This window comes from Pteropus vampyrus, unplaced genomic scaffold (genome assembly GCF_000151845.1).
Source record: "Pteropus vampyrus isolate Shadow unplaced genomic scaffold, Pvam_2.0 Scaffold404, whole genome shotgun sequence".
NCBI classification, from domain to species: domain Eukaryota; kingdom Metazoa; phylum Chordata; class Mammalia; order Chiroptera; family Pteropodidae; genus Pteropus; species Pteropus vampyrus.
This window is the reverse complement of record NW_011889185.1, coordinates 1,425,997-1,441,371: the sequence shown is the minus strand read 5'-3', so window position 1 is coordinate 1,441,371 and position 15,375 is coordinate 1,425,997. Positions and strand designations below refer to the sequence as shown.

The 15,375-nt window shown below is 37.4% G+C and overlaps 1 protein-coding gene across 5 annotated transcripts in view; it reads left to right on the top strand.

Annotated features, from left to right (window-relative positions):
- CASK (calcium/calmodulin dependent serine protein kinase) overlaps positions 1 to 15,375 on the top strand; it is a 412,162-nt gene that overhangs the window by 376,615 nt on the left and 20,172 nt on the right. For 3 of the 5 annotated variants that reach the window (XM_023523710.1, XM_023523708.1, XM_023523707.1), the window contains 4 exons: positions 2,156 to 2,271; positions 8,378 to 8,458; positions 8,560 to 8,640; positions 11,229 to 11,506. In XM_023523710.1, coding sequence (XP_023379478.1) covers positions 2,156 to 2,271; positions 8,378 to 8,458; positions 8,560 to 8,640; positions 11,229 to 11,491 — 541 coding nt within the window. In that variant the 3' untranslated portion in view covers positions 11,492 to 11,506. Of the gene's footprint in view, positions 1 to 2,155; positions 2,272 to 8,377; positions 8,459 to 8,559; positions 8,641 to 11,228; positions 11,507 to 15,375 lie in introns of those variants that run through there. The other 2 variants (XM_011380759.2, XM_011380758.2) reach the window with 1 other exon arrangement.

Genomic DNA, 15,375 nt, shown 5'->3' with positions numbered 1-15,375 from the left:
TGTCCTAACATGTGGTCTGTCCTGGAAAATATTCCATGTGCACTTGAGAAGAATGTATATTTTGCTGCTCTGGGATGATATGCTCGAAAAATATCTGTTAAATCCATCTGGTTTAGTGTATTTTTTAGGCAGTGTCACTGTTTCCTTGTTGATTCTTTGCCTGGAAGATCTGTCCATTGATGTCAGTGGGGTGTTTTAGTCTCCTACTATGAGTGTATTACTGTTGATCTCTCCTTTTATGTCAATCAATAATTGCTTTATGTATGTAGGTGCTCCTATGTTGGGTGCGTATATGTTTACTCGGGTTATGTCTTCTTGATTTATTGATCCCTTTATCATTATGTAGTGCCCTTCTTTGCCTCTTATTATAGGCTTTGCTTTAAAGTCTGTTTTGTCTGATATAAGTATTGCTACTCAGACTTTTTTTTTTCCATTTGTGTGAAATATCTTTCTTCCATCTCTTTACTTTCAGTCTGTGAGTGTCCTTTGATCTGAAGTGGGTCTCTTGTAGAGCATATGGGTTTTTTTATCCATCAGCTACCCTGTCTTTTGATTGGAGCATTTAATCCATTTATATTTAAAGTGATTACTGATAGGTACATAGTTACTGCCATTTTATTATTCATATCTGTTTTTTCTTTTTTTTTTTTTTTAACAGAAGTTTCTTTAACATTTCTTGCAATACTGACTTGTTGATGATGAATTCCTTAAGCTTTTCTCTGTCTGGGAGCTCTTCATCTCACCAAAGAAGGATTTCTTAAATGAGATATCAAAAATACTTCCCATAAAAGAAAAGATTGCTAAATTTGACTAAATTAAAACTAATAAGTTATCTTCATCAAAAGATACCATGCAAGAGCAAAAAGGCAAGCCACAAAATAGAAGAAGATATCTGCAATACGTATATCTGACAAAGGTGTAATAACTAGGCCATATAAAGAATTCCTACAAATCAATAATAAAAAGACAACTGGAATAGAAAAATAGTCAAAAGACTTAGTCAGGTACTTTACAAAAGGGGAAAGCCAATAGCCAATAAACATGAGAAGGTGTTCAATCTCAGTAATCAGTGAAATGCAAACTCAAAACACAGTATTATTTCATTACTTGCCCACTATAATGGTTAAAATTAAAGAATGATAATACCAAGTATTGCCAAGGAAGAGACTCTAATCTGCTGCTGGTGGAAGTGTAAATCAGTACAGCCTCATTGTAAAACAACTTGTCATTTTCAATAGCATTGTATTGCATTCTGATAGTGATTTTAGATTCTCCTTATATATGGCTCACTAGGGGACCCCTGGTTGGTCCCCAAGCAAAATAATTAAGCAAAACCTTCTATGGCAGTATCACATAATTATTTGCTTAGACTAAATCTATGAGAGCAACTTTTTAGCAATATTTATGCATATGTTACAGATGCTGAATGTTATAATCATGTGAAACAAAATTATAATTTTCTTATTGTAATTCTACCTGTGGATTTAATCATAGCATTTTTTTCTATCTTAGACTAGAATTGCCATATAGTAGTACTACCATTTATTAAGCATCTACTGTGCCTCCCACTGTTCTAGGGACATTGTTAGCATTTTTTCTTGCCAATACAATGTTCTGGCTAAGAGCATGGGCTCTGGTACAAGACTGCTCTCACTTTCATACTTCTTAGCTGTGTGACTTGGGGCAAATTACTTAATCTCTCAGTCCTTCATTCCCCTCATCTCTAAAGCAGTGATGCAATTTCACGCGTTTAGAAAGACTAAATGAGTTAATACATGTAAATTTCCTAGAAAAGCACATAACAATAAATCGATAAAAGCTAATAAGTGATAGAGCCAGAATTCAAACCAAATCTATCTCAACTCAAAATCCCATGCTCTTTCCACTACATGTCATGACCATATAGTTAGGCTTCTCATCTGTGTTATCAGTTAGTATATGCTCAAGGAACACGTCATTTTATTATAAGCCTGTTCTTTTAAAACATTTCTAGGAAATTGTCATGAAGGCCAAGAAAAACCTTTATCTGAATGACTTGAAAACTGATGAGGAGAATGTTCATGCAGGTTCATGTAAACTATTCAAATGAGTGATTTTTCTCTTTTATCAACATAAAATATACACTAGTTTTTTTCTCTCTTTCTTTGTATGCTAGGCGAGTAGCTTGCATCGCCATGGAGAAGACCAAACAGGAGCAGCAGGCCAGCTGTACTTGGTTTGGCAAGAAAAAGAAGCAGTACAAAGATAAATATTTGGCAAAGCACAATGCAGGTAGGGAAAAGTACAACTGTCACTGAGGCTGGTTACAAGTCTAAAAGACGGAAATAGATGTCACATCTCAATTCCATCTTCAGAGTTTATCCAAAAATTCCACCATATGAGGTCTTCATCAGCTTATACAAACATTCAGAAACCCTCTCCTTCAATTATGATTATTTGCCAGATATTTTACAGAGTTATACTTTATAGGAGGAAAATGCTATTTGGAAATAGTATTTTCTGGAACAAAAAGAACCTAGTACCTTAAGTCCTCCTCTGAGAAATGAGTGCTTGAGAATTTGCTCGGTCACCAGGATTCTTATCTCCTTGCTGAGATTGGTTTTGAGCAAATATCCTTGCTCCTGGCTCCTCTTTGGTCCTTGGACTTGGCCCTAGGACACATTTCAAAGGGCAAAGGTGCTCTATTAACAGAGAACTGTGCTACAAATGGTTCCATGATTGGTTTGAAAGAGCACAGATGACATTGAATAAGAACTTGATACAGTCAGTTTCTATGACTAGTCTTCCTTCATGGTATATTTGTCTCTATGGAAGCTTGCATCAACTTAAGACAAATATTCACTTGTTTGGTAAACACTGAAATGAATATCAAAAAAACATGACCTGCCATTGCAGTAGAATTCCCAGAAGACTCACAAGATGTAACTTGAGTTAAAGAATGCATGATAATATACGGAGTGGTATTTACTTATTGTCAGTAACGTCTTAATATGACTCCTTTTATAAGGAACTTTTTCTGAGGAATTGCAAGTCCCGACATTGGCATTAGATTAATTCCCAAGGTTTCAGAAATAACTCCAAAAATCAAACACATGGCCAAAAAAAAAAAAACAAGTGAATACTTAATAATGCATACTCAATTTGATAGTATAATGTTTCTGACAAATGTGAAATGCACTTCTCTGTAGAATATTATTAGCATATGTTATTAGCACTCACTAGGAAAAATTATTTAGAAACTCTGAATGGTCCATTTCTTATTCAGAGAGTAAAAGTAAACATTTTGAAGTTCTGTATAATGTGGAATGAATGTGAGTGGCCATATGTACTAATTTTAAATGGTTCAGTTAAATGAGGAGTCTGTCCTTTCACATTAGCTACATTGTACCACATTTTTATTTCCAATAAATTATAGCATTTCTGATTATGTACCACTAGTCCGATAATGGCTTCTTTTGTTTGTTTGTTTGTTTTATAAAGGGAAGAAATATTTAACGCACATTAGACATAATTTAGTAACTATTAATTGTAAATGCTCAAGGAGTGCTATTTGAAGAAATTCACTGTAGTATCAACAAATGATGTTTAACGTAAAATGTGAATGGTTGTTGCCAAGGCTTCATAATCACCTTTATTTCCATCTGCTTTGAACAGGCTCACAAGATGTGTTGACATTTATATATATCTTTGTAATTTTGACAATAATTTTAAATAATATAGATAGATAGCATTAAAATTAATTTAAACCTAGAAAGACAAAGAAATGACCAGTCAAGGCTGTCAATTTATCATTAACTTTATACTATACTAATGAAAGACATGTAGACGTTGAGTATTCAGTTTGCCAATATTCTTTAATTAATTTAGCTCTGAGGAAAAATACAAATCCAATTGATTGAAAAAACTATAACTTCTAAATTCTAACAAAGAATCCATTGAATCGTTCACTATCAAGAATTTAGCTATCAAGAATTTTGCCAAAGAATCAACATTCAATCTGGCAGCTACTCTTTTCCACAGTCCCCTTTTTCCATGCTTTGTCTGCTGGGGCATCACTGATCTTCCATCGTTCCCCTTCTCCTGACTCATCACAGGTGATGCTCCTGACTCATCAGTGGTCCTGCAAATGCACCTGTAAGCTTAATAGCCAACCTGAGAAAGGAGCAGAGATTATCACACCTGAGTAACCCCGCAACTTGTGCAAATCACTTGGCTTCTGTGTGCCTCAGAACGAGGGGATTGCTTAGTCAATCAAAGATATCGTTTCTAATCCAAAATTCTGTGGGTCTCAGGTTCTTTCATCATTGGCCTTGACAAATGAGTATCATTTAATGAAGCCAAGTACTCATTCACTGTCCCTTATCTCAGGCTTTAGCTCTGGTAAACATTGCCTATCAAGTTTGAAGGGTATCAACCTTAATAAAGAAGGCAGGACCCTCATAGGGATAAAATATAATTGCTTTTTCTCTTTTGACATTATACCTCCTTTCCAAAACCATAGACCTGTCTGAGTTCTTGTAAACTTAGAACTAGGAAGTTGGGGGAGACCCACCAACACCACTTTTTTGTTATATTCAGTACTTTCCTAAGCAACAGTCTTCTGGGCCTCAGGTCCTTCCTTATTGTGTTTACAGTTCCCTCTCACATGACAAGATTTGTCATTGAGTATAAGACCCTCTTTTTATGCCCTTTGATAGCAAGTCTAAGCTTGGAAGGTCCTTGCAGAGCCACTCACGTTTCTTGTAGAACTTGTGTTTATGCTTGTTTGTAATTATCTCATCAGAATGTCATTGTTAGGGTTCCCTCCCCCCACAAAGTCATCACTCATGAGCTCTCCTATTAGTTTTTCTGGTCAGGAAAAAATGCCCAACTATTTTCCTGGACTTTTTGAAGTATGCTGCCTGGAGTCACCATCTCTTCAGGCTTCTTCCCCTTCACCAACCAGCTCTTCTATTTTCTTCATTGTAAAATCCAGAACCATTGCTTAGTGATTACCTTTATAAGAGATGAAATTGTCAGCAAGGAAAGTCAAATATTTTATCAGCTGTTCTCCCTTAGTGACTCTGGGGTGCTGATGCCCCTTTAAAATTGGACACTCATTCTCTAGGACCCATTGTACCCACCGCTCCACTTGTGCACCTGGCCCAACTCATTCCAACACATTAGCTGCCTGGCCTCTGCACCCATTTGCATGTGCACTCAGCCCAGTGTTGCCAGTGTGCAGTGTCTTTTCTTATTGGCAGTTGTACAGTATTTGAAGATACTTCTAGCTTTTCAAAACTGAGACAAGGAATCAATGTTAAAGGCTTATTTATGAAAAAGATTCAACTAGAAAGTAGTTACCTAAATATTTAAGTTTCGTGAATATTGAGTAGCTTACCAGGAAATCAAGATAATAGGAGCAAACCATGCCAGACAGTATTTCTGAAGCCTTGGGAATAGATTTGATTATGGTGTGTATAGTATTTACAGCAAATACATTTTCTGCAATGCATAAAAGTTTTTAGCCACATGAATTTGATGGGAAAAGCATTATCATGCTGCTAGGAGAACTATACTCTCGAGGCATTGAGATTCCTCAGCCCTAGGACTTCCAAAATTAGTTTAAGATCAAGTTGCTAATGTAAACTTTGGAGAAAAAAAGTATTCATTAATTCAATTTCTCAATGTTAGAGCCCTAAGCAGAGGTATCTAAATATCCTGAGACACCCTACTTGCATACATCCATATGAACACAGAGGATTTCTACAATACCATTATGCTTAATGCCACAAATTAGTACTGTTGATTTTAAAATGATATAAACTTTTTTCTTTAATACAGAGAACTCTAAAGACAACAAAAGGTGGCCCATAATCTCACTGTCCTGTGGATATTTTTTTCTTTTTAAACAGTAAAAGTAGTAGGTACATGTGAATAGAAATTGCAAACAGTACAGGAAGGTACAGAATGAAAAACAAAAGGCTTCTACAACTACATACTGTGAAAAAGGTTTCTTGTAGCTAGTCCCAGACAAAATTTCTATGCGTATGCTAGTATATAAAACCCACTGGCTTTTATATGAGGATATTGTTAATTTTTTATGAAAATGAGTTTGTTTTTTAATGTGATTTATTTGCCTCATGTTTAGAATATTGCATGGTAAAGTTTCTTTGTGCATATTATACTTTTATTTTACTAATATATTAAAAGCCATATTTCAATGACCCCTGTACATTTTTCATGCTGTCTTACTCCCAATGGCCTCTGTGCATGTAAGTAACCTGTTGAGTGACTATGCCTCTTTGTTTTTGATGGTTTCCTTTCATTAAGTCCTTTTTTTTAATCAGCAAACATCTTAAAACCTTTAAAAGTCCAGTCTTTAAAAGTGTTCTCCTTATATTCCTTGTATGTCTTATTTTAAAATATCCTTTTTTATTGTTTCTCAATCCTATGACCATGTGGTGATTTCATTTAGACCAGTGTAACCTCTTCATGCTACTCATTTGTGGTTAAAATATAGACTTGTAACATATCTGTTCATTTGTTTGTGGCGCTGATGGTTGATATCTAACTCATTCTTATGTATTTTTTTTTTAAATGCCAAGTCTTAATTCAGTAGGATTGCAGTTAGGGCTCTATAGAGGGAGAGAGGTGTGTATACCATTCAGAAAGCTTGTATCATCATCATCTTCCTCTTTTGTGAGATGCTCAGTTATTTTTATATATTAAAATATATCAGCTTGTTGATGACCTCTTTCATAAACATACTTTTTCTTGATGGAAATATCACTCTGAGGGCAATATGTATAAAAATCAATGCTGTAAGCACTCCTGCTTTTATTTTTGCAACTCTCATTCACTCCATTACCACTGCAGCATGACTAGCTAGCTCTGCTACGCAGAGAACCTCCTGTTCGTTTTGATTCTGTAAGTCTACCATTCTAAACACAGAAAGCACTTCTTGGATTTTAGCCGTTGCTAGAGAATATACTTTAAAGACTTTCAGTCAACTTTTATGGAATCAAGTTATCAAAAGAAAAATGCATAAATACCCATTAACATGCACTAACCCTTATTTTAACATATTCTATTTCTTTTTCTCAATATTTTGGGAATGATACTTTTGTTTATTTGTTTGTTTCTGATCTGTTGCATTTCAGAGTATTCTATTTTGCATTTTAAGGTTCTTTGCTGCTGGGAAGATCACAAATGTTAAGGACTGAGCCAATATTCAGAATTATTTGGCCGTATTGTTCCAGAGAATAGAAGCTTCTCTTAATGATTGACTGAAGCACTCCCAGATTCCTTTATTACACCAGGGAATCTATTCTATTAAATTTATTTCAACCCCTCTAAAATTCAGAGCTTAAAAAATTCCATATTTTTTATAAAAGAAATTTCAATATGTGCCTGACAACATTTGGCTATTACCACACAGAAAAAATATTACAGGAAACATAGATGCATGTTTTTAGCCTTCTTGTGAGAATTTTCAAACGTATGTGAGAATTGGACTACCTTGAACTTCAGCAGGAATGGTCATCCTCTCAGAAAATTCTTTGTAGTAGTTTTATTAAGAGGCAGGTTTCCAAAAGATATCTTTAAAGTATTTCTTCTCAGTCTATGATGATTAGAGAACTCCCTTTTGCAAAGGTTTCCAAGCTCAGGCTCTGCTTCATGCTTCTTTCCATTCTGTTGATCCTGATTTACTGCACACAGACTGACAGAGTTTGGGGCCCAGGGAAGCATGTTCCCCTACATTCCCAAGATTTTCCATCGAATGGATAGCTGAGTTACAGTAGAACTTGTGAGATGCTCATTTCTAAAGCTTATGAAATCGTAGTTACAGAACTTGACTTTGAAAGAATCTAGCATGCTACCTTAGGCAACTCTGTTGAAAGTTGAAGTTAAAGAGAAGCTGTCCATGCATCTCTCATCCATCCCTAGAAATAATCTAGCTGGCCTCTTTCTTGGTTAACTTTATAGTTGCATTCATGCTATATTCATGTTGGTCACTGTCTGCAGATGTTTTTCTTTTTTAGTATTGCCAATTTTTTAGAATTGCAAAACTCTAAACAGCATGTGGTTTTGAATGAATTCATATGATTTGTTGTATACTGCATGAAAAGATATGCAGTATCTTTTAGAATTGGACTTTTATGCATGTGCTCAATGTATCTATCTTTGGATGCCCCAGTCTAAAGTGCATTTTCATGGGCTTAAAAATGAAATTTTCTCCTGAAAGATTATATGACTTAAACATACTATAAGTTGGATTTATATTTTTTTAAGACATGCTTTTACTATTACTTTAGTTTTGCCGGTAAAATTATAATTTGCATACATGAAATATTCCTTCTGTAAATTTACCTTTTCCTAAATCTTTGCATTTTAGTGTTTGATCAATTAGATCTTGTTACATATGAAGAAGTAGTAAAACTGCCAGCATTCAAAAGGAAAACACTAGTCTTATTAGGTAAGTTTGACTGTGTGACTTTCTTATTCTCATCTTCAAAACATTTTGTGAATATTATTAACAGTTGTCAATTTTAACTCCCTTTTTTAAAAATGACATAGGTGCACATGGTGTTGGGAGAAGACACATAAAAAATACCCTCATCACAAAGCACCCAGACCGATTTGCATACCCTATTCCACGTAAGTCATGTCTTACTCTCTTTTAATTATCTTTTTTCTAGTACTTTTTTAATATTGTAATTTACTTTTTTTCTGATTACATAAGTAATAACTGTTCATTATAGGAAATTCTGAAAATCCAAAAAAAGAACAAAGAAGAAAATAAGTTAATAATGCCAACCCTACTCCCTCAGTAATAGTGCTATATTTTATTGTATACCCTTTCAAACATATTTGTGCACTGTGTATTTGTCATTGTTGTTGTTTTTGAACAAAATTGGGCTCGTCCATTCTGTTTGTAACCTAATTTTTCCAACAGTATGTTACAAACATTACCCAGATGAATTATTCTTCAGAAAAAATAGGTTTTAATGATCGAATCGTTTTCTTTGATGTAACAGTGTTTTCCTTACTCAATACTTAAATTGATGACTTTTATCACTTCTAAAATACAGTCAATGTGCTATTAATTCTTTATTATAAAAAACTTTAAATCCGTAATATTTTTATTCCCCTTATTTTCTGTCTTATCCTTAACTTCTTGCCCTCTTTGTTTCCTCAACCATAAAAATGAAGTGATTCTAGAGATATAAAGAGAATTTGAGATTATTTGAAGTACTTAGCAGATACTAGATAAATCTCATCACTATCATTTTGTTATTATTACTAGTACAGAGTTTAAATTTTGAATCCCAAAGCTTCCCAGCAGTTAGAGGTTTGTTCTGGGTGAGAAGAATTAAAAGAGAATGAGTTTTAAGAGCATCAGGAGAAAATGTGAAGGTTTGTTCAGTCCCGTAGAGCCTTCCATGCCTTCCTGAAGCCATGTCAATACCACTTACTGTTTTCTTTACACCCCAGAAAGCCATGAGGCTTCATAAGACCACCCTCCTCCTAGAACACTGTCTGATTTACACCAAAAAAGAAATTCATCAAATATTATTTCAACTGGTGACACTGGAGTTGTCTAATAAAACACTAAGAAATGTCCTTTTAATTCTTCTTATGTCTAGATCATGAGTACAGCAAGTTTAGCTAACATTTAGTTGCTTCTCAATCACATAGCAATTGAATTTCCATGTTATTAAATGTATATTAAGTAGCTTGGTTTTAAAGCATATAGTTACTGACCTCAGTCATGTCTAATCTCAAATATTTGTCCCCAGGTGTGTATAAATCATATGTTTACATACCAAGATGACTGAAGATAGTATCCACATAGATGGTGGAAGATAGCTTCCACATAGTATGCCATTTCTTTAGCCTTTCATGTGCCTAGAGAAAGGGTCCTTTTTTTAAATATCCACATTTTGATTTCCATGAGCACTTGGCAGTTCTAATAGTCTAATAGTCTAATTGGGGCAGAATAAGGGGAATTTCCCGTGGATTTGGACTCATGCACAGCAAAGAGTAGCACAAATTTATCCTTGCTGCTCAAGGAAGGAGGGAAGCAATAAGGAAAAAAGGAAACTGAGAGAAAAGAGGAAGGGAGAAAGGAAGGAAAGAGCGGGAGAGAGGAAGGGAAGGATGGTAGTGAGGGAGGAAAGAAGGAGGGAGAAAAGAAGGAGAGAGGAGAAAGAGAAGAGAAGAAAGAAGGAAAGAGAAGGAAAAGAAAGGAGGTGGGAGAAAAGAATGTTAAAACCAATGTTTCTGACTTCTCTAGAAAAAATTTCCTGAAGTGCGTTTTGCAGAATACTGATCTTATTAGTATCCCACAGAACTAGGACTTGCTGGCAGATATTTTAGTCTACACTGTCTTAGGTCGGGATCAGCAAACCTTTTTTGTAAAGGTCCAGATAGTAAATATGTGAGGCTTTGAGGGCCATATGGTCTCTCTCACAACTACTCAGCTCTGCCACTGGAGCATGAAACTAGCCATAGACAATATGTAAACAAATGGGCATGGCTGTATTCCAATAAAACTTTATTTATAAAAACAGACAGCAGGCCAACTCCTAGTTTAGCTCTTTCTGAACTATTATGGCCACATCTGGCAGACATTTTGTTTTTAATATGGTATGCCTTTTTCTGTATTCTAACATTATCCTTTTGCAAGATGCTGTAGACATACACTATTCAATAGAAATTTCTCTGATACTGACAGTGTTCAGTATCTGCACTGTCCAGTACAGTAGCCATTAGCCACATGTGGCTACTGAACCCTGGAAATATAGCCAGTGAGAGGAACTGAAATTTTAATTTTAATTTATTTAAATTTAAATAACCATATGTGGTTTTCCTTTTTTTTTTTTTTAAGTTTTCTCTTTTCCTTCTGTCTAACTGCATTAAGGTATACAGCGAGTTATGTTAATCTTGGGTTATTTAGTGTCTTTTTCTTGCAGTGACTCCTGAAGGAATGAAATAGATCTTATCTAAACACTGAAAGATTCGCCAAACCAAACAACTAATGAGCTCCTGTGGTCTGATGTCACACAGATAGATATGACTTCCACAACTTACTTCCATGGAGCTACTGGAAGTGGGAACAGGGCATGAGACATATACTAAAGAATCTGTAGCTTTTAAGAAGAGATTGGGTTTGGGTAGGCCCATTGGGAACATAGGCTCATAAGCTCAGCCTTTTAAACCTCTCTTGACATGTGACTTTGCAGATACAACCAGACCTCCAAAGAAAGATGAAGAAAATGGAAAGAATTATTACTTTGTATCTCATGACCAAATGATGCAAGACATCTCTAATAATGAATACTTGGAGTATGGCAGCCATGAGGATGCGATGTATGGGACAAAACTGGAGACCATACGGAAGATCCACGAGCAGGGGCTGATTGCAATACTGGACGTGGAGCCTCAGGTAATGCCCAGCCACACCCAGCCCCCGTCATCTTGCCTGCATGCTAAGCTCAGGTTCTGAAATCCAAAATACCATCAGAATGTCATGGGTCACATAATATCTTAATAAACTACAGGAAAGTATCAGTAATAAGGTCATCATGAGCTAACAGTCTAGACTGCAAACTGACTAATCATTGGACTCAATGCACACACCATGTATTGAAGAAAAAGAGACTACTATCTTATGAGTCTCATTGTACTCAATAAAGTGCCTTATTAGGTCTGTGCCTGCTAGAAATCCTACAATAATCTGACCTCAGGATGAGACTCTGGCACTTTGTTATCCCAACAGCCACCTTTCCTCTCTGTGTACAGTTCATGCTGGACCATCATAGTCTCTGCCAGCATCTTATGTTAATCTTCAGTGAAAAACTTTGATCCTGGGGCCTCAGTCTGAAACAGAGCACTAGCTTTATGAAAGCAAGCGTAAGTAAGGCTGGGGGGCGAGGTGTCCAGTGGAGCCAGGATGGAGCCCCATGGTAGTTGTCAGCCTCTGCCATCTCTTTACTGAAGACAATGCCTGACCCTGAGCTAAAACTAAGAGGGATATGGAGAACTTGGAGAAGACTCAGAGAGCCAGATGCAGAGGTGATTAGATGATTTGTGGATGAGTCCTACACTCGAAGCTATAGGAATTCTTAAACTTGCAAAGGAGAAAGTCAAAGTCCTTTACATCAAAAAGGCAGACAAGCTATTTTTTCATCTCTAAGAACAAACTAAGCAGAAGTAGGGCTTAAAGCCCAATGGGAATGATTCGGGAGTTGTAAACATCAGGGCAGGTTACAGGAGAGGCTTGTGTGTGGCCCATGACTCCCAGGCCTGCCATTTCTAAGACCCATCTGTACCAAAAATTCCTTATCACTTAGAACCAGCATGCCACCTGCTGAAATGGTAGACCAGTTCCCCTCAAGCAGGCTCCATTTCATCAGGGGGCTTACCTATCTATCCCAGGCAGGGAAGATCCTTGCTCAGGGCCACTTTATGAGACTTGGTCCCCTAGCCATCCCCAAAGGGAGGATGGAACCTGCATAGCCAGGGTCAGTGTGACCTGCGGCCTAACAGCTCAGTTACTCCACTCCAAGATCCTAACATTATGGCCAGTGGGTTCACCCATTTCCATTTCACAGCACCTGATGGGCTTCTTGAACTCAGAATCTGGTTAAGGGGCTGGGAAGGAAACACCAGTAGGATGAACACTATACAGTTTACTTAACAATTAACTTGGGCCTATATAGAACTAAATATATGATGTGTAACGCAGATTGATTTTTGTTTAACTACTAATCCCTCCTTACTAGGGATTGGAAAAATCTTCTGGCCAGGGGTGGCTAGAGGCAAAGTCTCAATCCTGGTCCTGGTCTTCGACATCCTCTCCTTGGGTTCCACACTGGTCTTCACCTGAACGTCGTTTTCTGCTGGTAGTAATGTCTCTAGCAGTATGCTGGCTGCAGGGCTCCTCAGACCCCCTCTGCATTACCCAAGTCCACTTTTGAGGGCTTTCTGCCTTACCTGCTGCTGCTGCCGCTGCTGCCGCCACCACTGCTGCTATTGTTGCTGCTGCTGCTGCCGCTCCACTCCTAGCGTCCAGCTCTCCCTGTGCCCTTGCCCTTGCACAGTTATGCATTGCTCTGCACTGCTCAGTGGAAGACACTTCTCTCAGCCTTATCAGGACATCCACGGCAGTCACTTTTATGTGTGGTATTGAGCACCAGAGCACCTCTCGCCCTGGGCTGGGCACTTTCCCTGCTCCCTGTCACTGCTGGATGAGCTCACGGCATTCTTCTCTCCTGCTTTCCGTATACCCACCTCTTAGAACCATGATCTCTCCGAGCCACCCAGCCCTGAGGGCAGGCCATAGGCATCCTGTTCTCTGCCTGAGCCTCTCTGGACCCTTGGCCCTAGGGACAGAGATCACTCAGGTCCTGCTCCTCTCATTGATCTGGTTGACCACTCTGGTCCCAGGCTCTCCCACCTGGGGCCACATGTGCCCATTCTAGACTCATGCCCTGTCCTGCTCTCACGCTGACTGTTGCATCCAATGGTATAGCCGCCTACAGAGTCTGCACTTCCTGGGCTTCACCCTGGGGCTTCTCTATCTTTAGCCTACTCTCTCCCCAGGCTCAGCAAGGCCCACATCCTGCCTTCAGGATGCCTCTGGCCATGACTGACTTGCTGTCAGGCAGAGCTTCGTTGAAGACAGGCTCTCTCCTTAGGACATTTTTCTCTACACCCTTTTCCTTCACCCCAGCCTGTTAGGTTACCCTTTTTACTGTATCTCATGGACAGTTTGATTCAGCCAGCTTGTATTAAGCACTTACTATATTCCAAGCCTTGTGCCAAGAGCTAAGAATACGAATAAGAAGGCAAGCTGGTGAGGATGAAATTCCTTCCTCTATGTACATCACAAGCTGTCCATAACAAGAGAAATGCCATGTGATCTTTTTTTAAAACCCTCTCACTTATACCACTGCTGATACCACTTCTACTACATGTGGATCATAGACCTAACACTGGTGTTCAGCTCCTTTAGTTCAGGTCTAATACTTTGTGCCATCTTATTTTAAGACGGTTCAGGCCAAATTGAACACATGTCTAATAATACTGTATGATAAGACATTATGGTCCAACTTTAAACCTAGAGGACCATAATAAAGACATTAAACTAGAAGAAAATTTGTAACCTGGCTTCTTTTGAAATAATAATAATAGATTGTGTTCCTATAGTGCTCTATATTTTGCCAAGCATTAGCACTCCTTACCTAATCTTTGTAACTCTGAGATTAGAGATATCAGGATCTACTTTTGTAGATAAAGAAACCAAGGCTTAACGTAATTATAACTTGACCAAGGTTTTACAGCCAATTGAAAATGAGATTTGTACTTGAACAGGGTTGGTATGGGTTTTAGGTTTTTTTACAATAATCCCAGCCTCCTTTCACTGTGTTATCCTAGAGGAGTTAACCCTGAGAATCTTTATGCTGGTCCACCTTGTATGTCGGGGTACATTTTAAATCTGGGTTTGTTTGTTTGTTTACATTTAGAAAAATCTAGAAGGCAGTCAAACCTGAGAAAAACGGTGGAACTTATTTCTAATTGAAATAAGGCCATGGCTCAGAAAATAATCTACGTCCTTAAGCTGAAACTATAAGTGCTCCAGTGTATAATCAAAACTTACTGTGATGGTTTTAAATTTTATTTTTATTCTGACTTACCCATTTGTTGCATTGAAAAGTTAAGAGGAGCAGAATATTTGTGATTTTGCTTTTGCCCACATAGAGAAAGGTTGTCATCCAGGTATAGCTACAGTCTTGTTGGGAATCTGTGCTTCGAAACAAGAACCAGGTTCTGAGCCAGGGGCTATTTTATGGAATCAGTTAGCTCTCTTAAGATTGTTTCAGGGGTCGCTGTGCTCTTCTTTAAACCCTTAGATTTTCATACAGAATGACTCATGTGCTTGACATCATGAACTTTTGAAGTTTGCAAACCAAATAAGTTAAGCTTAAATGTATCTGCATCTTAGATACTTGGTCAAATGGGTTTTTATTCCTTGAAGATGGTAACCTGAGATTAATTATTGACTATATATGAGCCATAAAATCAATTTATCTCCCCAAAAGAGAACTAAAAAATTAACTTTAAATGTTAAATTAACATTACTTTGGCTGTTTGTATCCAGCATATTTTCGGTGATCTTTCTAGACTTTCTCTCCTCCCTGGGATTCAGAAAATAGATATTTGCATATAAATATTAACAAATTTGTGTCTCCTCTTAAGTCAGAAAGGAAAAATATTTAGAGATATATCTTAAGGTCACTTATTAATGGCCTCAGAGAGGGAATTCCTTGTAAATCCCTGAAGTGACCCTGAACCTCAGGCAAGCTGAGACTGCACAAAAATGGCACC